The sequence below is a fragment of the Plectropomus leopardus genome, chromosome 3, assembly GCF_026936395.1.
Source record: "Plectropomus leopardus strain MGB_pleo_1.0 chromosome 3, ASM2693639v1, whole genome shotgun sequence".
Lineage (NCBI taxonomy): Eukaryota > Metazoa > Chordata > Actinopteri > Perciformes > Serranidae > Plectropomus > Plectropomus leopardus.
Genome location: NC_142178.1, coordinates 30,050,706 through 30,077,694, shown reverse-complemented (window position 1 = coordinate 30,077,694; position 26,989 = coordinate 30,050,706). Strand labels below are relative to the sequence as shown.

At 40.4% G+C, this 26,989-nt stretch overlaps 2 protein-coding genes across 2 annotated transcripts in view; one reads left to right on the top strand and one right to left on the bottom strand.

Annotated features, from left to right (window-relative positions):
* The window catches only part of LOC121941541 (zinc finger protein Aiolos-like), a 69,725-nt gene that overhangs the window by 15,120 nt on the left and 27,616 nt on the right, over positions 1-26,989 (bottom strand). Inside the window, exon 2 of the mRNA XM_088072754.1 lies at positions 25,526-25,631. Coding sequence (XP_087928880.1) covers positions 25,526-25,608 — 83 coding nt within the window. The 5' untranslated portion in view covers positions 25,609-25,631. The remainder of the gene's footprint in view (positions 1-25,525; positions 25,632-26,989) is intronic.
* On the top strand, positions 20-21,402 carry LOC121941543 (insulin-like growth factor-binding protein 4). Its single transcript, XM_042484360.2, has 4 exons — positions 20-934; positions 11,999-12,162; positions 13,872-13,997; positions 16,890-21,402. Exons 1-4 carry the CDS (start codon positions 577-579, stop codon positions 17,025-17,027), a joined length of 786 nt encoding a protein of 261 aa, XP_042340294.1. The 5' UTR covers positions 20-576; the 3' UTR covers positions 17,028-21,402.

Sequence of the window (26,989 nt, the reverse complement as noted above, 5' to 3'; positions counted from 1 at the left end):
AGGAGAGCCACTCATGTTGAGCCATTCTCAGGAGCGAGTCCTTTACACTGCACACCAGCAAGAGGAGGAAACTGCAGCTGTTACTTAAAAAACGCTGGCTTTTGATGACCTGCTTTGGACACTTGTAGACCAGATTTTTTTGGGTGTTTCATTAGAGGGCGGGCGAGCCTCTGGACTTAAAGGAGAGAGCAAGACTCACCTGAACACAGTGGTGGATATACCTTCCTGCAACTGTTTCATTCCAACACAACAAAAACTAGTTCTTATCACCACTACATTTGCCAGACGAGCAGATCACGAGCAGGCTCCAATTTCGGCGCTGTGAAATTGAATCAGAGGAACGGAGAGGCAATACAGCAGAGGCATTGTGTCTCTGCAATTGAAACACTAACCAGCTGAAAATATCAAAGACTATCCTGGACAAAGCGTTCCTCTCAAACCTCCCTTGTTGCTCTAAAATCTGCTTTTGAAGTTGAAAGTGATCAAAAGCTGCACAACACTCAGAGGAGAGGGAAGCAAAAAAAGGGGGAGCATACGCACGAGGGCAAAGGATTGCGTGCAGGTGCCGGGGCTGCCATGGTGCGTGGAGGTGGCGTGGCAGTAGCTCCGTCCTGCTGGAGCCTTTGGGTATTTGGCGCCCTGTCGCTGGTGGCACTGGGCTTGTCGGACCAGGCCATACGTTGCCCGGTGTGCTCCGAGGAGAGGCTGGCCAGCTGCCGTCTGCCAGAGGGCTGCGAGGAGACGGTGCGAGAGCCCGGCTGCGGTTGCTGCCCCACCTGCGCCCTGCCAAAAGGGGCTCACTGTGGCGTCTACTCGCCCCGCTGTGGCACGGGCCTCCGCTGCTACCCACCGCGTGGTGTGGAGAGACCACTGCACTCGCTGATGCACGGCCAGGGGGTGTGCACTGATGAGAGGGAAGTGGAGGAGAACTCAGGTGAGAGGGAAGGGGTCAGAGAATGTGTGTGAACTGATGATAATACACGTCTTCTTCCTCTTCGTTGTTGTCAATTACACTTAAAAAATCACCAATGCCATTACAAGACATTTGAAATCTGCAAATGTCAAGATGCAACTGTCAATCATAGCTCAGCAGGCCTCTCTAGACCTGGACTGGCGTCCCTCTCGCCCTGCGGACCAGAATATTTTCTGTCTCCGCTCGCTGGGCCTTACCTGAGCCGGGCAGGGTCAGAGTTGGGGGGGGGGGTGTGACAATGTGCTGCTTGTTTACCCTAATCTCGGCTAAGCCCTGAACCAGAGCGTGCACACACACCAGCTCCTCACGCATGGCCTGATGGGAGAGCGCACACAGTCCCTCTGCTGTCTTGCGGCCGCTCGCTGTGAAAGGGGCCCTGCTGTAAGACGCAGAGCAGGCTTCAGAGAAGAGAGCGCTGTGGTGATAGCTGAGGTGGGCGTGTGAGCATGTGAGTGTGTGTGTGTGTGTGTGTGTGTGTGTGTGTATGTGTGTGTGAGGAGTTTCTGCTGCATGTGTCTGCACTCTGTATGGCGTGCAAGTTAGCTGCCTGTTTTAGTGCAGGAAATTTGGTTAATGCATATGGTGACATTAACAATTTCCCTTTCCCAGCAACTCTTGGGTGTGCAATTACCATGCCCATGTTAAACTGAGACCCTGCAGGTAGTCGTGCAGTGCAATGCATTGTGGTGGGAATGTGAGAGAGAGAGTGTGTGTGTGTGTGTGTGTGTGTGTGTGTGTGTGTGTGTGTGTGTGTGCGTGTGTGTGCGTGTGTGGGTGTGTGTGTGCGTGTGTGTGTGAGTGTGTGAGTGTGGGGTGTGTGCGGGTGTGTGTGTGTGTGTATGTGTGTGTGTTTGTGTGTGTGTGTGTATATGTGTTTGTAATGGGAGGAGGTAATAAAAGCTGCTGTATGAAATGACTGTAATGGAGTGTGGCCAGTCTGGGGCTATTAGAGCTCTCTGCAATCAGTAATTCACTTGGTGCTCTTTCATGGACGCCCCCATTCCTCCTCCTTCTCCTCCTCCTCCTCCTGCTGCTGCAGCAGATATCTAACTCTTCTTCTGTCGATCACACTCTTTTGGGACGGCTCCTCATTCTCCTCCTTGTTGCTGCATTCCTCTTGCAAAGAAGAAAGTCTGTTTCCACTTTCACACAGTGGGACTTCTAATATTGCATGTCTTATCTGCACATCCAGTTCACTGCTCTGACGTTCTTTCTCCTGATGAAACAGCCTCTACTGTTTGTCTTCCTCCGCTCTTCACAAAGGGAGTGGTGTTGATTTCCATTATGCCATATGAGACAATTGTTAAAATGTGTCGCAGACAAGGTGGTTCTTCCATTTGTTCCAGATTATCAACTAACTGGCCCGGCGTTGCTCCCACTGAGGCTCCCAGACAGTTACTGGTAATCGCAGTAGGCTATCAGCTAGTGCCAGAACACCAAAGATTTGGATGAACTTAGCCAATATAAAACTCCCAGGACTCTCATCTTCACTGCAGCATCTGTTTCCCCTGGCCCTGGGTGCAACCCCCCCCTCACACAACAAGCCTTCGAGCGCATCGCCCACCGCGTCCAGCTCCTTCATGAGGATGAGCTCATCGGCACTCTTACTGCCAGAGCTGAAATGAGAGCCTTCTGCTCTCTGTGCAGGGCCAGCATAGGTTAGGCCGGCACATAGCATGACTAAATGGAATCAGAAAGAAGAGGAAAGCTGTTCAGAGCGTGATAAAAACGGAGGGCTGTCTCAGCTTGGCCCGACTCAGTCGATCCACACTGGTTTATCTTGCAGAATGCACTCCCCGAATATTATTTCTGGTCTTTGATCCTGCGTGTGTCCGATCCACTGGCCCGGAACTGGGTTATAGTGCACTGGGGAGAGTCTTGGGTCTTTTTCTTCAGGGCGGGGCGGCAGTAAATGGAATATTTTTTTGGAAAGTTCATAAGTTTTTGCTTCTGGTGTTCTGTAATCTGAGTGCTGAGTTCTGTTTGCCTCCGCACTCCTTCTCACCCCTGGAGCCTGTCATAACAAAGCGAGGAAGCTCTGCCCAATAAATCTCACTGTAAATCAATTCTTCTGGGCAGCAGCTCAGATTCGCCGTATAAGAATGTTCAATGTAAACCATGGCAGCGGAGAGACAATCAGAGAGGCATGGGGGAGAGGCGAAGAGCAACTCCAGTCACAAGCAAGAGATTTCCTTTGTGGCGCATTCACCGTACTTATGCATTATTAAACAAGGGGGTGCATCTCCTGAATACATGTCTGACACTGCCCCACTCCTAGCAACAGTGAACATACTAGATAAAAATAGAAGAGGGTTTTTAAAAACCAAGAGAATTCATAATGAAAAGGACCTGAGGATAGAGGCAGATCTCAGCTGGTTGAAGGGAATTTAGGGTGTTCAGGCTAATAATTACAGCTCTGGGTCTAGATTCTGCAACATAGCACTTGTTTGTCACTTCATTTTAAGGTTGTCTTCTAACTGCCAAGGAAAAGAATTAGCTAAGGTGAGGTTACTCAGGAAATCGGGCTGGCAAGAGTTATCAGTCCATTTCCTTTGGTCCAAAACTATGTATTTCTCTCTCAAAAAAGCATCAACCTTAAGGCTATTCTTGAACCAAATTTCCATAGCAACAACAAGCACTACCCTGCATCTTATGTCAAGGTCTAAGACAGCTTTAGTGCATCCTAATATCTCATTCTTAGAAACCCCTCTCTATCTTAATTCTTAGAATAAATCATCGTGCATGTGTTGGCATACGTTCCCGCATTCCTGCCGAGTCTGCCCCGGAGTCGTATTCAAATGCGTCCCTCCGACAGTGAAACGGATATTATTTACAAACTGATACAGATGTCAGATATGAAAAGTCTTACACCAACAGGCACCGAAGGAGCTGCATGAATGAAGCTGTCGATGGAGCCCGGCTCTGTCCAACTACGCCCAATTTACTGTGACGCACGCAGGTCTTTATGAAAGCAGCATGCTAACCTAGATTTTCCTTTCCCTCCTACGAGCAAGGAGTCCTCAGCACGTTTTGGGAGTTGTGAAGAGATGTGTATGCATTTTCGGGATGCTGTGTGAGGATTTTCCCTCTTTAAAGCAGATGTCCCTTAATGTTGTGTATTTGCTTTCTTTGGGTTGTACAGCACATTTGTACAGCTGGGGCTCTCGTGCAGGAGTAAATGTGATTAGGCCCCTCCGAGTGTTGGAGCCGGGAGATACATAAACAATCCAACAATGTGTTGGCCATGAAACAAGCCTGATCTAAGCAGGACGGTGAATCCTTAAGAGCTGAGATTTAATGTAGTAATAAAATCAAGCAGTCATTTACATGTCATAATAATTGAGATTTTCTTTGTAAGTGTATTTTTGGAGCAGTTGTCACTTATGCCTTTAAATAAAGATTGAATATTGTATCTGTTAGTAATGGGTAACAGAGCAAAGGTCAAGTCTAATCTACAGGAAAAAGTGTTGGCATTACACATTAAATTAGATACGTTAAAACTTTATATGGCTAACGTGGTTAGATTGGTTATGGTTAGGAAAAAAAATTTCAGTACCCGGTTTTGGACACACTATCAGAGCTGGAAAAGCAGCTATGTCTTCGTATAAATGACAGCTTTTCATTAGATTATCCCAACAGGAAACGCAGCCATGTCCCAGTAAAAAAGAGCAATGGCTCGCTACAAAACATCCTCGTCTTGCTGCCTGAAAAGCAGCTGGAACAGGCAGCAGGGACTCGTTAAGAAACAACTGGTTTTGTTGTTTGATGGTCTCGAAAAGTGGCCTGCACTTTGGCAGCACAGGCGCATTGCATTTGTATGTTATTATCTAGCAGATGACTTTTCATTTCAACAACCCTGTGGTTAATGTTTGGTTAGGATTAGGCACAGAATCACTTAGTTTTAGTGAAGAAAAGATCATATTTTGGCATAAAATACCATTTCTTGGGGGCTAAAACACAACTTGAAACATAATAATGCCTTGGTAAAAAACCAACTGCTTTCAGTGGCACTGTCCTCGATGAAAACATGGTGGCGGGTTGCTGTAAAACACTAACGTTTGGCGGCTAAAACGCTGCTGGAGGAGACAGCAGTGACTCGCTTAAAAACAGCCGGTTTTGTTATTTGTCTCGGACAGTGGCGTTCACCATTCCCTCCACAATGTTGATATGATACATAAAAAACATGCAAATGTAACATGTTTGTGGTTTACAGAAATGTACAATGCAAACATTTTCATCTGGCCACTGGGCTGCAAAGGTGCAACACCCCTTCACTGGCCCATACAAACACTGCAGAACTGACTTCCTCTCCATGCACCTCCAGTAAAGACCCTAATCTTGCACATATAATAAAAGAACAATCCATTCAAAATTAAGTTAATGATGTAACTCAGAATAGTTTGACCTAATTCACTGCAGCTCCAAGTTTCTCTCTATTCATAGACCTTTTCATCACATGCAGCAGTTGTACCATGAGTGCATCAACAAGTGATTTATGGCTAAGATGACCCAATCTCACTATGACAGCATTTACTTACAGATCTGCAATACAGAAAATCTACAAAACAAGTAGTGATGGAGTCTGCCCTATTGAGTTAAAACCCTAAAGAGTTAAAGATGATATATATCTCAGTTCAGTGTATATTGTTGAATAAGTGACACAAATGCGAATGTCTTTCAACACGTTTTATCTTGATGAAAAACAGGATTGCTTCCTAAAGACTGAAGAAACCATGAATCTCAGGGGAGGCAGTGAATGTGGGAAAAACCTCACACTGCACTCAAGTTCCCAAAACATGTTTTATTTTAATCATGCATGTTTTGATCCAAAAGATTTTTGTCAGGATAAAGAATAATGTTTGTTCTGATGATGATCCATCTGGATGAGTTTCTGCTCAACCCTTTATTCATATTTTTTTTTCTCTCTGATCCACACCTGCGTGTGTTATGTCTGGCTTATTAAACACAATAACCGTTTCAAGTCTTTCAAGCTGAAATATTACACATTTCTTCAAAGTATAGTCATCCAAATTGTTGAAAATAAATCAGTTGCTAGAAAGCTGCTTTGGCTAAATCATAGTTATGATAGTTTTGTTTTTGGCTTTAGTTTCTGTGAACTCTACAGCAGCAATAATAAATTGGATATTCTCCTAAATATAATAAATAATACTTGTGAAATTCAAACAATATATTCTGTAGATTAGGTTTGAAAGTAGGCACGTGTGCTTGTAATTATTTTCAGATTTGCAGCTGCTAATTATTTTCTTCCCCTAAAAGGGTAAATCAGGACTAAATCAAAGGCGACAGTAAACTGCTGCTACTCTGCTGTGGTTGGATTTAAACTCACAAACATGTCATATTTCTCCATGTCTGTTTTGACATAAGTTGGATGGGAAGTCGCCAAAGCAGCATCAGTCAGTGCAGCAGCAGGTTTCCGTTTCACAAAGTTGCCTTTGTGATTCAGTGTCGATTTAACCTTCTATCTTTCTTCTGACACATGACACTGTAAAGAGTCACAACATTTCCATTGGCCCTCTAACAACACATGCTGGTAGTGTTCTTACGACTGCACTAGACATAACCTCTGATGATTAACTGATTCAAAGAAATCCTCTGCCTGGAAACCAGGATCCAGTGTTGACTGGAGAGAACAGTTTTTTGGTAGTAAGCCTAGTTGACTTTTGAGCTCCCTTCCAGAAACTGATGAAAAAAAAAAACCCCACGGTGTGACACAAAACACAAAGTGCATTTTGGAGGAGAAGCCTCTCAAAAGAGTATTCATTTTTTAGGGGATTAGTTGCTGTCAATATAATCTAATCTATTCTATTTAGTGTAGTAGGGAGAGGAAAAATGTTTTTCTGTCTCTTGTGAAACTGTGAATGTAAAAAGTTACATTTTAAGCCGTAAAGAGCGAGTTTTGTGGACTGATATTGAGCCAAAATCAGGCTAATCCCATTGTTTGTAAAACATAAATGAATAAAACGAGGGCGCAGAAATGACCAAAGACTAAGGCCTCAGTAATGGAGTTGATGCCTGTGCATTGAGCAGTAAGACAATGCGTAAGACACATTTTAATGTGTTGATGTGTTTGTGTTTTGGTGTTCTTGTTGGTGTTATTATAGTTGCGTGTTTATCTGACGACTGATGTACGGCACACAATAACTGAAAGGACAAATAAATATCTAAATAGCATATATTAGATGTATTAGAAGTGTAAATCTTAACAATACTGACTGCATCATTGCTCTGCTATTGCATTTCTCATTCTTTGTATTTTAGATATCTGATCTTATTTAACAGAAACAAATATCTTAAAGTGTAATTTAACACCAAGTGGAAAATCAATGTGTTTACTTCCCTTTTCACTGTGACTGGTTACATATATAATCATACCAGTTGCACCCGCAACCACTCCCAACAGTGATGTCACTGTGGTCTTACACACCATTAAAAGGACAGTTTGGATTTTTTTTAAGTTGGGTTGTATAAAGTTTTTATCCACAATCAATGTATTACCTACAGTAGATGGCAGTCGGCACACCCCCAGTTGCCAATGTGGACTGGGGTCAGCAGCAAAATGTATTTTAAAAAACTTTAGTCCCACAAAAAGTCCCACATGAAAATATCAATATCAGTTTAAGTGTACACTATATTGATAATATATTTAGCACTTTACCTTGCGTCCAGACAGCCCTTTCCTTTGATACTACCTTTTTTCAACCGTAAAACTTCTTTATTATTTCCTATTCCTATATTCCCTCTCTCTTTGGGTTAATACAATCTCCCACTGCAAAAATTCTCCATCTGTTTACTCTGGTCCACAAAGGGGTCCTCTTGGCTCCCCAGAGAACGGCATTTCTTTGTCACTGTCATAATCACTATTTTCTTGTATTTTTTGTCACCTCCATAAACTGCTGAACATCTGACCCAAACAGCCGATCTGCAGTGTAATACAGTGCGCGGCACAGTTGTGCTTATGCGTAGGAATATGGAAGTTCTATGGTCGAGGAAATGTAGTGCCAAAGGAAAAAACTGTCTGACAGAGAGGTAAAGCCGAGAAAATATGCTCAATCTGGTTTACACTTAAAGCGATGTTGATTACTTTCGGTGGACCGTTTTTTACGTGGCCAAAATCCATTTTGCAGCAGTACATCGCTTCGCTTCTGTGTCAGTACTCCTGCCACTTTTTCAAACTTAGGGCACACCAAACACCATGTACTGCGCTTCATACGCCACACATAACCTCACTTCACAAAATCCTTTAAAAACATTCACTGCTGCAAAATGAAAAGTTTCAACCACTTGAGGTTTAGCTATCTTATATCCATCTTTTACATCAGGATTTTATTTTTTAATTTTTTATTTTAACCAAAATATGAACTGAGTGGGACATTTTACAGTTGAAGAACTGGTGCTCTAAAACATGTTCTCATATATCTTGTTACTTATTGGCTATAACATATGCTAATACATATATGTCTGTGATAAGCTAATATTGGCTGGTACTCCAGTTGGCTATGCCCTGTAAGGAAGTCGTACAGCAGCTCCTCTTAGTGTTTTCAAACTCAAATTAGAAAGTCTAATTTATCTTCCTCACTTCATGATCCCGCTGTCACTATCCTTAGTGTGTCTGTGCTAAATGCAGCACAAATGATATGCAACAAAAGGGTGCATCTCAGGTTTTTGTACAAAGGTCTCACATAGCAGACTCCCTGTTGGCTTAGATCCAACACTGAAGTTAGTGGAAGTATAAACTATCGGAAACTACTCGCCAATCTCGCTGCGCGTAACTAAATATTTATTTAAGGAGGATATTTGTCTTTGGGGTTTACAAGTTCAGCTTTAAAGCCACAAACTGTGGAATTTGAAATCTGACAACTGCTTTAGTTCCTTAGGTCACTGTTGTGCAAAGAAAAGGCAAATATTTAAAAAGTAGAGGTATTTTTGACTTGTCATAATGTACATGAGATCATGTAAGTGTAATGAACTTGTAAAGTGATGTGTTCATCTCGAGGAGAGAGCCTGCCAGTCAGACTGCTCTCTCTCTCTCATCCCACAGCGAATGATGCTCACACGTCTGGTGGACAGTGTGACAAATACATTTGCAAGTGCGGCAGCTGATATGTGACAACAAATACTTAACTAAGAACTAGAATGAGCCAGAAATGCAGCTTATTGTGTAATAGATTTGGAATTTGTCAGTTAAGTGCTAACATAATGGAGCTTTGTGTTCACGCTGCTGTATTGATCACTGCTGTATCACAGTAATTATACGTAACAGCACTGGCTATGTGCTAATCACATGCTGTACTGTCCTCACTAGAGGCTATTAAAATAAGACTTAAAGAAGATTTCAAAAATGAATTTGATGATCAAATTAACCTGTGGATTAATAAGCAGTGGTATTTCTTTATGTCTTCAGTGGATCTTGTTGTCCTAGTTTCAGCTTATTAAAATGCATCAAAAGATAGAAAAGACAGGTAAAGGCTGTTCCTGATTCTGCGTATGATTACAGTATGTTTACTCAAGATATACCCTTATCTTAGCTGTGCACCTGTGACTGCCAATGCACCGCAGTGTACCAGCTCTCGGGCTGATAATGCACTGCAGGAATTATATTTCAAAAGCCAAGAGCTGCTGATCCAAATCGAATGAAACCACACAGAGAAGTGGCAACTTCCTCCATTGAAAACAGCAGTGGTAGCAAACAGGACATGCCACCCCTGACCCACTTATAAATCACTTTGGCTCGCACTACGAAAAGAGCGTGGAATCGGAAAAGTGTGAACTGGCGAAAGAGGAGAAAGAACAACTTGGAACAAAGGAAACAGCTGAAACCCTGTTGGGCTCTTGTGGAAGAAAGTGCTGATGAGCTGGCCCTTAACAGCAACAAGACTAAAAATACAAACAGCCAAGAGACACTTCCCCCCCAGACAAGCCGAGCCAAGCAAGATGACTGTCTATGAAGTTTAGAGAAGCACGGACGGCTTCAAAATCCTGTCACTGAGCTGTAAATTTTTTTTTTTAAATCTTCACCAGAAAATGGCGCAGGATCAATATCCTGAAAGCACTGGCTCGAGAACTAGTCCTGCAAAAAACAAGCTTGCATTGGTTTGGATTGTGTGCATGTGTGCCTTCGTGCATTGCACTATAGACCTGAGAAAAAACTGCACATTGCACATGATCAAGGGGGCTACTGGGCCACCTTCATTGTCTCTTTGCCAACAGCAATTAACCGAATGCCTGGCAGTGACCTCAGATATTAACCAGAGCTCAGATCTGGTTCAATGATCAGAGCGAGAACAGCTTCAAAACGGTAAAACTCCAGTTTGAAGTGCTTTGATTCCGGTGCCAGTCTGTAAAATGCCATGGGTTATGAGCACAAAGAACAAGATTCTGCCAAGTCTTACAAGCCATAGGTGAAAAAACAGCATGCATGTGCACAGAGAAAGGCTCACACAACCTTTATTCCTCATTTTGCCCATCTTGTGTCCCCCAGCCACCAACTAGTGCGCGCACGCACACACACACACACACACACACACACACACACACACACACACACACACACACACACACAAGATCGCAGTTGTGCCCACTTGTGACAGTGCAAATACCTTCTAACAACCTCCATCTGGCACTGAGTGAGGTTGTTGTGGAGGGGTGGAGAATGGAGAGGGAGGGGGGCATTTCCTGAGGAAGCAGCTGGCTGCCTGCAGGGCCACAGAGCTGCAGGATTATAGGGATGCAAAGGTGAATGTGGCACAGACCACAATGTACGGAGGGTGGCAGAACAGGGGTGGTATCGTTTAAAAAACCTCAAAACTCGTGGCATGGCTGTGGTGCAGCAGTTGAGGGTGAGAGCTGAGGTACAGATAACCCCCCAGAGCGGGAACACGGCTCTGTGTCCTTGAGGTTAACCTGGCCTCATTTTTAGCCTACATCTCACCATGTTCAGCTGTATGGGATGTTATGTGGAAGGACAAGGAGGAAAGGCAGAGCTGTTCCTGCTCTATATCTGACACCCAAACTAATCATTAACATAAATGAAGGTTGCCCTAAATTATGCTTACATCATTAAAATGTGATATTATTGTGTTGCATTAACAATCATGCCCTACACAAGCACTATGGATGTTTGCAATAAACTGTTTTTGTAATAAATTTGACATTGCAGTGTCCATCTTGTTGTTGAATTTTAAGGGAAAATTCACCCCAAAATCAAAAATACATATTTTCAATATTTCCTGTAGTGCTATTTCTTAATCTAAATTGTTTGGGCGTGAGTTTCTGGTTGAAGATATAAGCTAGGGTTGGGTTGTCTGCCTTCTCTTAAATATAATGGAACTATCTGGCACTCAGCTTGTGGTGCTCAAAGTGCCAAGAATACATTTCAAAAACTCAACAGTAATGTCTCTTTCCAGAAATCATGACCCGGTTACTCAAGATAATCCACAAACCTTGCTGTGAGCAGTTTCATGTAGGAACTATTTCTTTCTAATGAACTATGCATGCCAACAGTAGCACTGTGCAGAAGGAAGCGTGCATCTACTCATGGACGAGAGGCTCGCGCTTGTGACAGCACCAGATGTAAACATTTATGGGGTCCTCCGTCGCCAAGCAGTAATGTTAACTAGCTCAGTGGTGCTAGGTGAGCTTGCGGTAGACGCACACTTCGTTCTGTGTGATTATGCGGTTGGGAGGTGTTACTTGCTAGAAAGAAAATAGTTCCTACATGAAACTGCTCACAACAAGATCTGTGGATTATCCTTAATAACTGGGTCATCATTTCTGGAAAGAAACATTGCTGTTGAGTTTTTTGGTACCACAAGCCGAGTGCCATCTATTTCCATTACATTAGAGAGAAGACAGACGTCTCTGTGGATATCTCCAACACTCAGCAACACACACCAAAACAATCTACTATTGCTAAATAGCACTACAGGTGAGAGGAAAATTTATGTTTTTTAGGTTTTGGAGTGAACTGTCCCTTTAAGGAACTAAAGCATTATTCTCATCCTTTAGCTATGGACAGGCAGGATGAGATCATCCCTGAGCACCCAAACAACAGCAATATCCGGTGCAGTCCACAGGACAAGCGCTGCATACAGAAGACTCTGGCACGACACCCTCCAAAGTCCACAAATCAGAGAAGCAACACAGCCAGAGAGGAGACCAAGGCGGCACTGGTGAGAGAAATAATCGTCTAACATCTTATCAGTTAAACAGAAAACTCTGCAGCACATGCCTCAAACCCCAGCAGGTGTTTCACATTACAGCTTTATAGTTCCAAAGCCACAAGCGCAACAGTGAGGTTATAAATGTAAAAATTAGTTATTTACAGACCGTAACCTTTAATTGCGGTCTTGCAAAATAAAGTACAGGTGTACACTGACATTAACATGCAATTTGCCGTTTTAACATTGGCAAGAGCAGGATTATAACATCCACATTAATCACTAACAGGTTGGGTTTTACCACATTTCAGTGCATTCATTTAACACAGGAATGTGTTACACGAATGCACAGCTATGCCACAGCCTCCCACTTATAGATTTTTTTATGTTTTTAAAGACTTTGTGAAAATGCAGTTGGACTGGCTGCGCAGATTGATTGAAAAATGTGCCAGTCACATGCAGTCATTAGTTGGCTTGTGGTTTCTATGCAGCTGATCCTTAGTCCTAGTTACATCTACATGGACTTACAATTGAAGGAACCAAATAGACAGAGAGGATGTTGGCATTGTACGTTTATGCAAACCATGGATACATTACATTTGCATGCTATTATTTAATGGATACATTGAAAGGTTATGTTTCAACAAAGCTGTGTTTAATGTGTGGTTAGGTTTCGGTACAATTACAACTTGGTTATGGATAAGGAAGGTTCATGTCTGGGCTTAATAAATTCGGTTTAGGTGGCAGAATCCCCACTGGAAACACAGCAATCTCTAAAAAAGAAAACATTCTTGTAACACTATCCCCACCAACAAGTCACTGCAAAACACCAATGTTTGGTGCATGAAAATATGCTGGAAAGACAGCAATGACTTGCTAAAACAATATTAGTTTTGTTGTTTGCTGGTTTTGAGCAGTGGTCTGCAGCTTGGAAACATCTTGTCTGGGTGACACTCTATCCACCATCCCCTCCACCATCTGATGACAAAGTTAGCTCACATATTAAGTCTCTTCAGACACATTAAATGTGACACATATGAAGCATGCAAATATAACACGATCGTGGTTTGCAGAAATGAACAATGTCAATATTTTTTTAATGGCGAATGGGTTGATGTAAGGGTCCTAAAATTTCATAGTGTAAAATTAAAACTTTTGTGACTCTGGCCAATACCCTTCAATTAATAAATTAAAATGTGTTATTTCAAAAACATGAAGGTTGGGAAAATTTAAGTTGGGAATCCAAAAACATTTCCTGTTTTTCCAGTTTGCCTGGTGGCTGATTTTTAGATTTTAGTACCTCAACTTTGTCTCTCTTTTGAAAAGCTATGAAGATGCAAACATACAAACACATTCTCATTATAAGGCGTCACAAAATCGCCGCTCTGTCAGTGGACTTTTGCATCTACATATTACACTCTGGGCATCCTCCTGCGTCTGCTGTTGATGTTCCTGGATGCCCCGACCATCGTTGGGATGTCAACAAAAGCACATGATTAGGAAAAAAAAAAAAAAAATGAACATCACAGTTTGGCTCTACATTCATTCGAGAAGCAACCACTGGGCACTGTCCGTTGGCGTTGGTATCTTACGCTGAAATGACTGACAAAGCAGCAGTATTTGACGACTTTAGAATGGGACTTGGCTGAATATACACATGTCTACATCTGGAACAGTGATGATGTTTATAACCATTATATCAAAACTGATTTCTCCCACAGGCTCCATGCCGTGCTGAGCTACAGAGAGCCTTGGACAGATTAGCATCAAACAGCCGCACACACGATGATCTCTTTACAATCCCCATACCCAACTGTGACAAGAACGGAGACTTCCACCCCAAACAGGTCTGTGACATCAAACACACTCGTTATGAGCTTGATTGAATTACTGAGCCGACCACTATTTGGCCGTGTCTACTGGTGAACTGTGAATCTCTATTATGAAGCCAAAACAAATAAAAATGCCTATCGTCATACTTCAAACTGTTCCTTCCAAACTGTGGGCCAAAACACAAAACATGCCTGCAGCCGATGAAATGTGGTCTTAGTAGTTCAAGATCAACAAAAAAGTGTCTCCAAGCAGACTGTCATGGCGATGCCAAGACCTTATTTTCCTAAGCTCACATGAAAAGTGTTTTGAAAAGTTTCTTTTTCAGGAATCAAGGGTTGAACTGCATGTGTAACGTGGTTTCCTGTAAACTGTTAACAATAATCACTTTATTGCTGTGATGGATGCAATTAGCTTTTGGATGCAGTTACTTTTTTTGCTATTCTGTCTTTGCAAGATTGGGCAACTATGCAGATAAGAGTGAGAGAATCACTGAACATAAAACCAGAGATAAGAGTGCTCTGACGTGAAAGTGCAATCAAAGCAGCAGACGCAGAGTCAGTGATAAAAGCAAAGCTCTGCTAAGGCAACAGTCATCAACAGTCTGAGTTCTGCTGATTGTGTAACGTGGTTAAAGTATCTCTGCCTGTTTGGATTCACAAGCATCTGTTTACTGTTTAACTAAAAACTGCAGTGTGATAAAAACCCTATTGGGCAGTAAAGCAAATGTCGTCAGGGACAACTGGCAATCACTTCATGGCAGGGTTCCTCTGAGATTGTTAACAGGTCTTGGAGGCTTTTTTAAAACTCTAAATCAATACAGGAAAAGTGCAAAATCACCCAATAAGTTCTGTATTACAGGAACTGTAAAAATTCACAGAAGGAGTCCAATAATTTATTTACTTGAAATTCTTATTGTTACACTCGACAAAACTTCATTTGATAATTTATGCAGGACAAGTCCAAGTGCTGCAAAACAATGAAAACATCTTTAAAAGCTTAGAAATCAGGTCTGACATCATCTTGGAGGATTATGGCCCTGCCGACAGAGCATTGACTGCTCTCTCAAGACAAACAAACTAGTCTGTAACCTCTTACCTAGTGCTTAGTTTTATATAAACCTGCATTAATTGATTCTTGGGGGCAGCGCAACAGGATGTAAACAAAACCCAAACAAAATGATAAATTATCACCTTAACCGAACACATTACCAAGCAGTTTCCTATTTTCACATACAACAGAGATGGAGCAACGGTAGCATTCACTGAGAGTTGAATTTGGGTCCACCAGGCAAGTTTAAGTCCAATATTCAGTCTCTTTCAACTTTGTTTGTCTCTTAACCAACTCTCCAAGGAAACATCTGTCTCTTTAGCTGCTCCATGCTGCACTGTGCTCACCAGTTATGCCTACCATACACCAAAAGACATTGGAAACACTTTTTTAAGATTAAAGTCTAACACCATCTCTCAACTTTGACCACAACTAGATTCCTTTTGAGATTATTTCCCATCCTGCGCCTGGTGAAAACTTTTCCCCCAAACTCCCTTTAAGAAATATGATATATTAGCAATTCCTTACATGTCCCCAAAAACACATAACTTTAGAAACACAAGATAACAAAAAGTGTCATGTGTCAAAAGTATTCTTGTCAATTCAGCATCCATAAAATCCATATTAAAATAAACTGGATCTCTGTACAAACTTTAGGATTTTTTCACCTTAGCTGGCTACCAGCCTCCATTGGTTATCTGCATTATTTTAGTGGGAAGAGACAATGGGAATAAGAGGCAAACTGTTTAAAAAAATGTTTTTTCACTAAAATAAGTGTTAGTTGGTAGATCAGTATGTCAAATTAAACACAGACTTGTGTTCACTGCATAGGTCCACCAGCTTCTCCTTTTCCATAGTTCAGGGGAGCGAAGATATTTTTATGCCTTTTGTACCGTTCGCCCAATTTGCTGCTTTCTCTCAGGAGATAGCACATCTAGCAGTTGTTGACAATGAACTTAATTATACTTATTTATCATTGAACTTCAGTATTTGCATGAGCCAAGACTAAAAACTATGATATTGTTAAACATATTTGATTTTGTCAGAACATCAAGATGAGAGAAAGACTGATTTGAGACAGCTCAAGTTGAGTTTTATGACCACCTTAAACCAAACGATCGAGATCACGAGAGTGTTACAACTTAAATTTAGATATTTAAACGTTTTCTGTTACAGTGAAATTACTTGAGAAGTCATTCTGTGTAAGGCCGGCTTTAGTCGATCATGTTGTCAGTGTGTTGTTGGTGCTGTTGGTGAAGCCCACTGCAGTCAAAAATACAATGAAGAGAACATCAAGACCAAATCAGTAAAGTTGAAAGAAATGATTGAAAAAAAAAATGCTAAAGCTCAGTGACGCTTAACCCTTTCAACACCACGCGTCTTGTGCTGCACTCAGACACCTTTGACAAGTATTTAAACCTTTGAACTGTGAACAAATTGGTTTTATTTTTTTCAAGATCAAAGAAAAAAAAGGAAATGAGCAATTTAGCATGAAATATCCTGCAAAGTGCATGAAATTAGTAGATTTAGAAAATGATTTTTAAAAAGATAGGGAGTGTTTTCCAGAGAACTATATTTCTAATTATTACAGTTATTTATTTAAAATGATTTGCTTGTACTTCTTACTAATTTCTGGGCCATTTCTTTTAAGTTGGTTTCAAAGGGGTAAAGGGAGCGGAGAGTCGTGCAATAACTGTCTGTACGTTTACCATTATGAGTAACATCTTTCACATTACACACAGTAATTTTATCAATTGTTAATATAAAATATATATAATAGCAGCTCTGATATTTGAACCTCTACTTAAAAAAGCTGTTTAATATAACTACAATATCTTAGCTATGTTTTCTGCCCACAGTGTCATCCTGCACGTGACGGCCAGCGTGGAAAGTGCTGGTGTGTGGATCAGAAGACGGGCATGAGACTGCCGGGCCCGTTGGAGCTGCGAGGAGATCTGGACTGCCATCAGTTAATGACTGCTACCCTGAGGGATTGAGGAGTGGAGTGGCCGTGGGGGGTGGGGTGGGGGGGTGCAGGACCAGCTGAATCTACTGGTGCTTATTAGTAGAACTACACAATGAAAGGACTTGGCTCTGAAGCCTTGCTTCACCTGAGGCCAATGGTACTCGAGCCTGCGCAACAAAAAAGGAAACCATTGAATTGAGTTCTTTTGCTATTTTGTTTCTGTGTGTGAGAGTATGTGATCTCTGAGTCTTTTGAGCACTTGTTGTGTATTGTTTCTACTATGTGAACTTAAGACTGACAGTCTTTAGACACATGCGCTTTAAAAGTTACAGGTGGCAGAAAAAAACCCTTCCAATAACAGTTGTAGTTGTGATCTTTGTTAGAGCGCAGAATGTGTTGTTTTCTCGAGTCTAACTTCAGTAGGGTATTCTTGAAAAGTAAGAAAATGCATCGACCCCCATCAGACAGGCAGACCTGAGATACAACGGGAGCTGTTTGTATTATTCTCTCTGGAGCAGTACATCAGTTGGACTCACTGCATCAGGACAATCCAGAAAGATTGACAATTAAAGGATAGCGTTCTAAAATTTTCACACAATTTGTGTAGTTAGTTGTAACATGTGGCTCTTATTCTACTGTCCTATATGTTGTAAACCTCACCCAACTGTTAAGTAGGTTAAAACAAACACAAGTCCAGTTAGGCGTCGACACAAGAGTAGCAGCAATACAAGATGGGATGAGCACAACAGATAAAGTGAAAAACAAACAAACAGGGGAAACAAAGCGATGCAACAATCCCCTGCTTTGAGTTACCAAATGATAAGCCATAGCTTTTCACAACATCAAGACCAAAGTGAAAAGTGAGATTAGTCCGAACAACTGTATCTCTGAAAGGCCAGAGTAGATTTGCTTCATCACCCCGTGGTTAACTCTGCCTCCTCTTTATGCCGACGAGCTCTCGCGGTCCAGAGGGACTGGCAGCATAGCAGGACTAGAAACTCTGTACACTGCTGATAGGATAATCTTATTTCTCCAGCTGGTGCTAAGATGCCAGTGTGACTTTCATGTTTGTGTGAATATGCTTCAACATACAGGATTTCTCTCCAAACAGACTGCTTGGCAGAACTTTGGTGGTGCTATATACTGATTGTGCCAAAATACAAAACACACAAAAACATGGCTTCTGCACTTTTTGGGCATTGTTTAAGATTGGAACAGAAGACTGGGATTTTCAGGAAATGGAGCAATTAGCATCGGCAAGTGTGAGGATCACCTAAATGTGTGGCCATCTGCACAAGCTATTGGAAATGGCTGTGTTCCATGTTTGTTTTCAATGTAATTGTTAAAATGTAAAAGCAACATCCCACGTTGGCGCTGCACTATCACTGCAGCGGACTGGCTGAACATTGGCCAGTGTTGAAAATTGCAGGCGTGATGTGTCTTTAAATATACAAGCAAAGCATAATAAGCTCTTATCAGCATAGCAACACCTAGTTAACATGGAACTTTGAATGGAGGATGTGTAGCAGTAAAGATAGCTATGTGGAAACCAGAACTTCCTCTGTTAATCTCACAACAACTTTCATATCGTCTATAGGTCATCACACTAATCATTAAAGGAGTGTATTACCAGTGCAAGAGACGTAGCTACTCATCAGATTTTTCAGATACCGGAGACGAGACTGGTGATATTCTTATAGCTATTTGATTGTACTGGTGGCATGCACTATGAGTTTAGGGCAGAGTAGCAGGTTTAAGCTAATGCTGGTGTTTGTCAGCACCAGATATGGACAGCCTGCTCTATCTGTCCCCTGGGACACTTTGGTTATTATTAACTCAAGCACAATTCACCCTGTGTGGATGAACAGTCATTATGTGACAAAACAGCATATCAGCATAAATTTCCACCTAACAAATTGTCGGTGTGTAGATTACAGTGCAGTACTGTCAGATATTTTGACAGATAATTACAGCTACTGTCAAATAATGGATTTTTATAATGGTTCTTTTTTCCTGTCCACCCTCTGATTTTGCCTCAATGTCAGGTGAGCTTTAAATAAGAGGATTTGAACACAACACACCAGAGATGTGGACTTGAGTCACAAATTTGATGACTTTAAACTCGACTAGATAAAACCAAAAAAGACTTGAAATTTGAATCAGACTTTTTCACACCACTGACTTGTGACTTCACTTTGACTCCAGCCCTTTAAGCTGTAATATATGACCCCTTGCCTCACGCCCAAAGATTTTAAAGTATGTTCTTTTAAAAGTGTGCCACTGATCAGTTCATTTCAACTATCAACATTTCAATGAAACGTAATTCATTCCCAGCAAGTCGACACGTAATTCCCCAGATCCACTGAATTTAAACCAATCCAATCATGTTGCAGGAGAGAACCACGAATAACTAACATTACATTACTGAGTGCCATCTGGAAAAAATGACTGCTAAGATAATTTTACTAAATTTACAAAAATGTGGTGGTCAACAAAGAATAACTTGCAGAATGCAAAACATGGGTTAAAATTATGGACAGAGATGCACCAACTTCCAATAAACGTATTATCAAATAAATGCAAAATTTAAAAAAACTTTTGTACAATTAGCGTCTTATTTATCTGTTGTTAGAATGACATGACATCTGTAAAAGACTGAACCATGACTTGTTTAACACTCAGAACTCAAAGTTTAGGACTTGGGGCTTGACTTAGGATTTAGACTTGAAACCTACTTGTGACTTGCAAAACAATGACTTGGCCCCACCTCTGTAACACACTGAAGCAAGATTCATTAAGTTCCACACAGACATTATAAAAAGTGCCATGTAAACTATTATTATTTTTATTATGCATTTTTTGCACATTTTCTGTATTGAATTTGGGCAATTTTTTCCAAAATACAGTGGTATACATAATAGTGGGTCTGAGAAAAATAAAAATCCTCTAGTTTTGGTGCTTCTCTCTTTTGGTTATTGTACAAAGTAGGGGTCAGCCGATATTGTTTTTTCGGGGCCGATACCGATTAGCTAATGAGACTGACAAGCGATATTTGGAACATATGCATTTACAATAAAAATATTTCTGTCAATATTTAGAATTTGGAATATGACAAATCCAACACAAACTTTGTTTAAATGCCTTTAGCAAATGTGTAATCAAAACTGAAACTTTAAACATCATACAGCAAGTTCCCGGCAACTTTTTTTTATAAAGTCAAGTGAAAATTTAAATGAAAAAAAAAGTATAAATAAAAGAATAAAGAAGCTGCCTGAGTTTTACAAAGTAAAAGTTTCACCCATGCTGACACTTTCTTTGCACTTTTTAATTTATCAATGTATTATCAGTGATCATTAAAATAAAATGATGATACAGATAATCAGCAAAATGCCAAATATCGGCCCCAGGATTTAGCTAGGGCAAGAATCTGTCGACCCCTCGTACAAAGTAGCGAGAGAAAACGTTCAAGAGCAGCAATCTCAACCCACCTGACCTTTGTCTTCTATCATTTTTCTACAAAAAAAAGTGTGGAGCATTAATAAGTCGACAAGGTTAGTCATAATAAACTACTGAAAAATAGTCTAAGGTAACGTCTTTTCTGGTCTCTGTGTTGGCCAAGTTTTCTGTCATATGCTTTTGGTTCCCAGATACAAACAAAACAAACAGTAAGGCATTCAATCTGATCACTGATGAATGATTAGTTTGCTGGAAACAGTGTATCACCACCTGATGACCACTTTTACTTGTCATTAAAGGAAGAAATGTATCCAAAGGTAGTTTACCAAAACACAGACATGGCAAGGGTGGAGAATCATTGCTACAGCTTAAAAATGTCAAAAACCAAATATCCTAAAACTCATTCCAAAGACTGCAAGTGAAGTATCTGCAGACGTCAATACTCATTCAGTGAACTGCATGCACATAAAAAAAGGTTCCAGCAAAACCCTATTTTATCATTCATCAACTAATGATGTGTTACTAAACACATTTTTCTGTTTTTTGTAATCTTGCAGAGAGATGGCAAAGGGTCATGGCTTTTTAAAGGCCTTCTAACTACATAAACGGTGTATTTAAGCTATAGTATGTTGCTTGATCTCTAACTTTGCTGTACTGAACTGTAATTGCATTTCTCGAGAATAGACTGTTCCTGTTTGCCTTTGATATTATCTATTAATGTGTAGAAGATATAAAGTAACGTTTGCATGCATACAATTGGACTGGAGTTGGAAACAGCGAAGGTTTGTGTATCTTGTCCAGAACTAGACTGTTATACTAAAACACTGAAATGATCAAAGAACTGAAATATAGAGTTTCAACCAATTAAATGATCAGTCACATTGTAAATGTTTACCTGATGAAAATGTACACATTGTAATACATCAATTAAAACACTTTAGAAACTATAATTATGTTGCTGTTATTATTAGTAGCAGCTGTAATATTAGTAATAGCACTGTTAGATTTTAGCTTATCACAAATTAGGGGTCGACCAATATTGTTTTTTCAGGGCCGATACCGATTATTAGCAGTTAATGAGACCGATTACCGATAATTGGAACCAATATGCATTTAGAATTACAATGAAAATCTTCCTGTCAATATTTAGAATCTGCAATACAACAAACTCCCACACAAAACTGTTTTTTAGTGCCTTTAGCAAAGGTTAAATCAAAACTGAAACGTTCAACATCATATACAGTAAGTTCCCTGCAACTTTTTTTATTAAGTCAAGTAAAAATTTAAATAAAAATTAAAAGATAAAATAGCTCCCCTAGTTTTTTCAAAGTAAAAGCTCCTCCCATGATGACACTTTTTCGCACTTTTTAATTAATTCATTTTATCTGCGATTTTTAAGATAAAATGCCGATACAGATAATCAACAATACACCAAATATTGTCCCCAAAAAGCGGCCAGGACGATAATCTGTCGACCCCGTCACAGATATACTGATCCCAGCAGATACAAAATGTTGGCCAAAACAGAAAAATGTTGGTTCCTTAGCGTTTTTTTAGGTGTGGGTTAAGGTGCTATGTAGCACCACTGCCATTCAAAACAACCTCTCATGTTTCTTAACAAGTTCTCTACCAGCCCTTTTCTCCAGTAAACTAAACCAAACGAAAGTTAAAGAAACAGTAAAGAACCTTTTCAGCCCCTGTATTGTTTTCTTTAGAGGTTCTCTACATCAGACTAAACTAAAGCAAGCTGAAGAACCAGTGGGAGAACCTTTAAAGCTCTATACTTCTAGTTCTGTAGCATTGTTTGACAAAGGCACTTAGCAGCACCTTTAAAAGATGGATGTCATACAGCACATATTGAAATGTCATGCTGAAATTTTAATAGATTTTAATGACTTCAAAACTGGCTGGAACAAGTTTTCCTATACTTTAGCTTGTATTACATACACAAAATACTAAAAGCACAAATAAATTTAAAAAATGAACTTTAGATGGACTAGCCATAGACAGGTTATTCTATCAAAAATGCATTCAATATCTGTAATAAGGCTATCCACAACTGTCCAAAGGTTTTGGTCCTTTTTGGGAGTGTTTGTGTCTTCTTTATTCAGTTTCAAATGTAATGCATTTTTATGTGTTTGCATTGTTGTTTTCAGTTATAACTAATACAAATGTAACTACCATTGATGTTTTAAAACTTACTTAATATTTGTTAACTGATAGGTGTTTTCTTTTTTTTCCACACAATTTTCATAAAATATCTAAGTTAGGTAAAAAATGGTGGTTTATGTAATGTGTTTGTGTTAAAGGAGAACTATACCTATAACCCATACACATCAATCCTACGGTCTAAGACAGTGCAAAAATATTAGTAAAACTCACATTTGTGATATCATAAAGTGTAACGGCTGCTTCACAGACAATAAACTGTGAAAGATGTTTTACATGATGCTGAGAAGACTCAGGGTAATGTTCTGGGTATATGGGTACATTTTCTGTTTCAGACCTGAGAACACAACAGCAGAATAAAATTCGTTTGGGTTTAAAAAAGAAAACAAACATTCTGTGGGTTCTCAAAATCAGGCTCCCATTCACTGTATATAGATCAGCTCCAGACTTTATACCCTGTGACGTCACAAGTTTGAGACTTACTTTGTTTCTGTTTCTTACTGTGAGAAAGAGTGACTCATGTTCACATATACTGATTTAAAAAAAAACATATTGGAATTCCTAATTTAGGTGGTGTTCTTTAAAAAGAATATTTGACGACATATGCAAATATACAAGAACATGTTGTTAATCAGATTTTATATGGATACTGATGCCGAGACAGCAGTGGTGTTATCAGAAGAGGTAAGGATATGTGACTACTTCTTAATGATGGGATTTGCTGGGTGAGTGTGAAGTACAGCTTTGTCCACCTTTGAGCTCCAAATCAGCAAAACGTAACCAAAGCAGCTGTAGATACTCTGACACAATCAAACAGGAAACAAACCTTTGGACAAAAGGTTGCAGGTGCATGACTATATATTGAGTTGTGTCCCAGGATGCACTTCACATCAAAATGTACAACGATTGGCATGTGAAAGAAAACTCCTAAGCTTATCAGTTTTCTTGCCTCTTTCATCACACGGTAGAAAAGATCAAATTGTTGCCTCCAGGACAGAAGAAGAAAACTAAACTTTCACAGCATTGTTGATCAAAGTGCGACCTGCAGGACAATAGCTGCTATTAGAAACATTTTGTGGAGCCCTGAATATGATATGGAATGCATGAATTAAATTTTTATCATTTGTGGGAAATTTCAATAGCTGCCATTTAATACACTACTCAGGAACTGCAACAAACTGTGTCTCCGTAAGGGCCTAGACACACCAAACCGACATCTGAGAACTGGAGGCTACAAACCCAGCTGGTGCGTTGCCTCAGTGTCTCGGCCAAAGAGTTGCACGTGAACACACCGCAAAGACTGCAAACAACGGGCAACAGCAAATATGTTCTGCGCCTGTGTAAGAGGAAATAACTCTCCACACCAGCAAAGTGCGTTAGTCTTTAAGCGTCATTCAAAAAGGAAAGCCAGTTAGCACATGAACAACACAATGCAATGTTGCTGTCAGTGGACATTAACACAAACCATCAGGAAATATTTATGCTAAAGAGTTAAAGAATCTTACCTTACATGACAAGTTTGTTTTGATCTCACACCCTCTTGAGTTTAGCCTTTTGTTTACCATCCTCACTTTCGTTTCTCTTGTCATAGGCTTAGCTAAACGGCCAATCAGAGTTATTTCATTCACCAATGGGCTCCAACATCACTGAAGTTGAATCAACATGCTGAATCGGTGTGAAAAAAGCTGATGAGTGTCAACGGGGGCCAATAGCACGGGACACACTAACACATTCTCATCCTCAGTCGTCACCTATTGCCACTTTGCAGTCAACTTCCACATCATATTACATATATATTATATGTTAGGTGTCCTTCTGTGTCTGCTACTGACACAGGATGTCAACACAAGCACATGGTTGGATTACGCTGCACGTGGTTATGTTTAAGGCGACAAAAGCACTTGGCAACCACCACCAGGACGTTGACAAACGCAAATGCTGCCACAAATAGTTTGGATTTGAGGAAGGAGGCACATGGTAAGGTGTAGAAAAAAGCGAATACCAAACATGAAAGTCCTGGTTTGTTGGACCCATCCACCACCCCTTCCGTCCTATGGGTGCTGCCCAACACTGACTAACAGCCGACCGTGATTTGGTGTGCCAGGGCCGTAACAAGCATCTGTCAGGGTAGGGATGATAACTTGTAGAAAGCTACTGGTTACATGGCAAATAGTAACACCTCATGAATGTCACAGGAAATAAATTCTGACATCAACGCTAGAGATCTAAGGGCCCCCAGTAACTCACCAGGTTGAGCGGGCGCCCTACATATAAAGATTAAGCCCTTGCCACAGTGGCTGAGGTTGAATTCCAAATCAAATAAAGTTGAAAAGCTAATAAAAAAAAGAAAGAAAAAAAAATCAATGCTAGAGATCTTCACCACAGTTGGTGACTTCAGTGGATAACTCCCAATGGCACCTTTCCTGTGCAGCCCTCAATCACAAGTGGGCTCCCCAAACTGGCGCTAAGTCAACAAAAACTTTTTTTAAAGTGAACCTACAGATATTTAGTGCATTAGACAAGTTAGCAGGACGCTGTAATGTATGTTTCCCTGAATATATACTGAATGCTGGTTTGATAGACAGGTTACATCATAATGTTATGATACATCATAATATCTGAGTGCACCAGCTTCTAAAAATACCTCCACCATCCACCACCAGAGTAAACTTTCAAGTCTGCTTAGTTCCACTGCCTGAGTCTATTTTGGGGAGCTCTGCAGGCTTAAGAACTGCTGCATTACTAGAACAGCTTTACGGGTTTTCCTCTGATTGATTGAAAATGTCACAGGCCTCGTTCCGCCTCTGGGCATCCACAACCCCACAGCTGTGCCTGGGAGGCCCTGTGTGAGTGTCTGTTAAACCTGCACAGTAGCTTATAAGAGGCATGTGACCTCCACCCTACCTCCTGACGTACTCCATCGCAGGTGTCCCAACGCTAAACAAGGTCCTGCTGATGCCTTGTGTGGAATCTGCTCCCCGTCCCATCCGCACAGCTTTCAGACCATTGCCTGGTGAATGAAAAATAACATAAGGCACCACACCTGCAGATGAGATCACAACAGTGTCTGCATGCATATTATACAGGATGCAGGTCAAGCAGAAATAGAATAAGCTCTCAAGTGTGCAGTGTAAACAGAAAGAAACGGGGTCACAATGAACACAATCAATTAACAAATCCAAAACAAGTACTATTCAGGTTGAATGGACAGAGATGTAGGCTAAATCCTACAGGCTTTGGATTGTTATTTTTAGGGAACACACTATTACAACTACTGACCTGGGCGGCTCTCAAACAATGTGAACAAGAATGCAAAGTATTTCAGTTCTAACAAAGAGGGAGCAGTGAATAGGGCAACCTTGATTTTCTCAAAAGCTTAGTGGCCTGTGAAGCCTCCATAATGCAATTTACGCTATGGTGACATAATATTAATCATGTCACATTATTCTTACTTTTTATAATAAATTAGGATGCACGATATTGATTTTTTGTTATCCAACATATTGATATATAACAACTCATTTGGCTGATAGCGATAATGATATACCGGTATCCACCTTTTTCCCCACCTAATTTTAGTGACCATCACGTCCCTTCAGTAGTGGCATTAAAATCTCATTATTAGGGCTGTTGGGGCTATTTAAGTTTGTACATAAGGGTTTTTTTTTGTGGGTTTTTTTTTTAAATCGTGTTAATTACTGGCCGACATTCCTGTCTTTAGGAGGCTGTACCGCGCTAGTTTTAAAGCTAGAGTGATGATACTGATATGTAACTAGATGACCTGTGATATCACTGGGAATCCAGTGATATCAACCATATCATGCTTCTCAGGAGGGAGGCTGAATAACGCTTCAAAGTTGGGCTAAAATTTGGCAATGGAAAAACCACAGCATGCCCATTTCACAGGGGTCCCTTGACCTCTGACCTCAAGCTATCTGAATGAAAATGGGTTCTGTGGATACCCATGAGTCCCCCCTTTACCGATACGCCCATTTTGTGCTTGTCCCATGCAGTTTTTTGCTGCCATTTCATTTCTAATCAAGACAATGTGATAAGAATTGCTTTACCTTGTTAACTTGGACTTCAAATCTGTTTTGAAATGCAAAATAGTGGAATTGAAAATGTGATTTCAAAAATGCAATTAATTGCAATTAACTATTGAAATTCTGTGATTAATCATAGGTAAAAAAAAAAAAAAAAAAAAATCATTTAACAACCATACTCTTATTGTGATGGTCTATTAGCAGACTATAGTATTATTTTGTTGTACAAAATAAGAAAAATACTTCAGCTTAAGGTTGATGTTTTGTACATGTTCACTTTGTCAAATATATATATACATACACATTTGTGCTATCAGCACATTTT

What these genes read in the sequence shown, in the direction of transcription:
- LOC121941543 (XM_042484360.2), top strand. Translation starts at nt 577, where the DNA reads ATGGTGCGTGGAGGTGGCGTGGCAGTAGCTCCGTCCTGCTGGAGCCTT. An exon ending in GGAAGTGGAGGAGAACTCAG is followed by an intron (nt 935 to 11,998) that starts GTGAGAGGGAAG and finishes CTCATCCTTTAG; the next exon opens with CTATGGACAGGCAGGATGAG. An exon ending in GAGACTTCCACCCCAAACAG is followed by an intron (nt 13,998 to 16,889) that starts GTCTGTGACATC and finishes TTCTGCCCACAG; the next exon opens with TGTCATCCTGCACGTGACGG.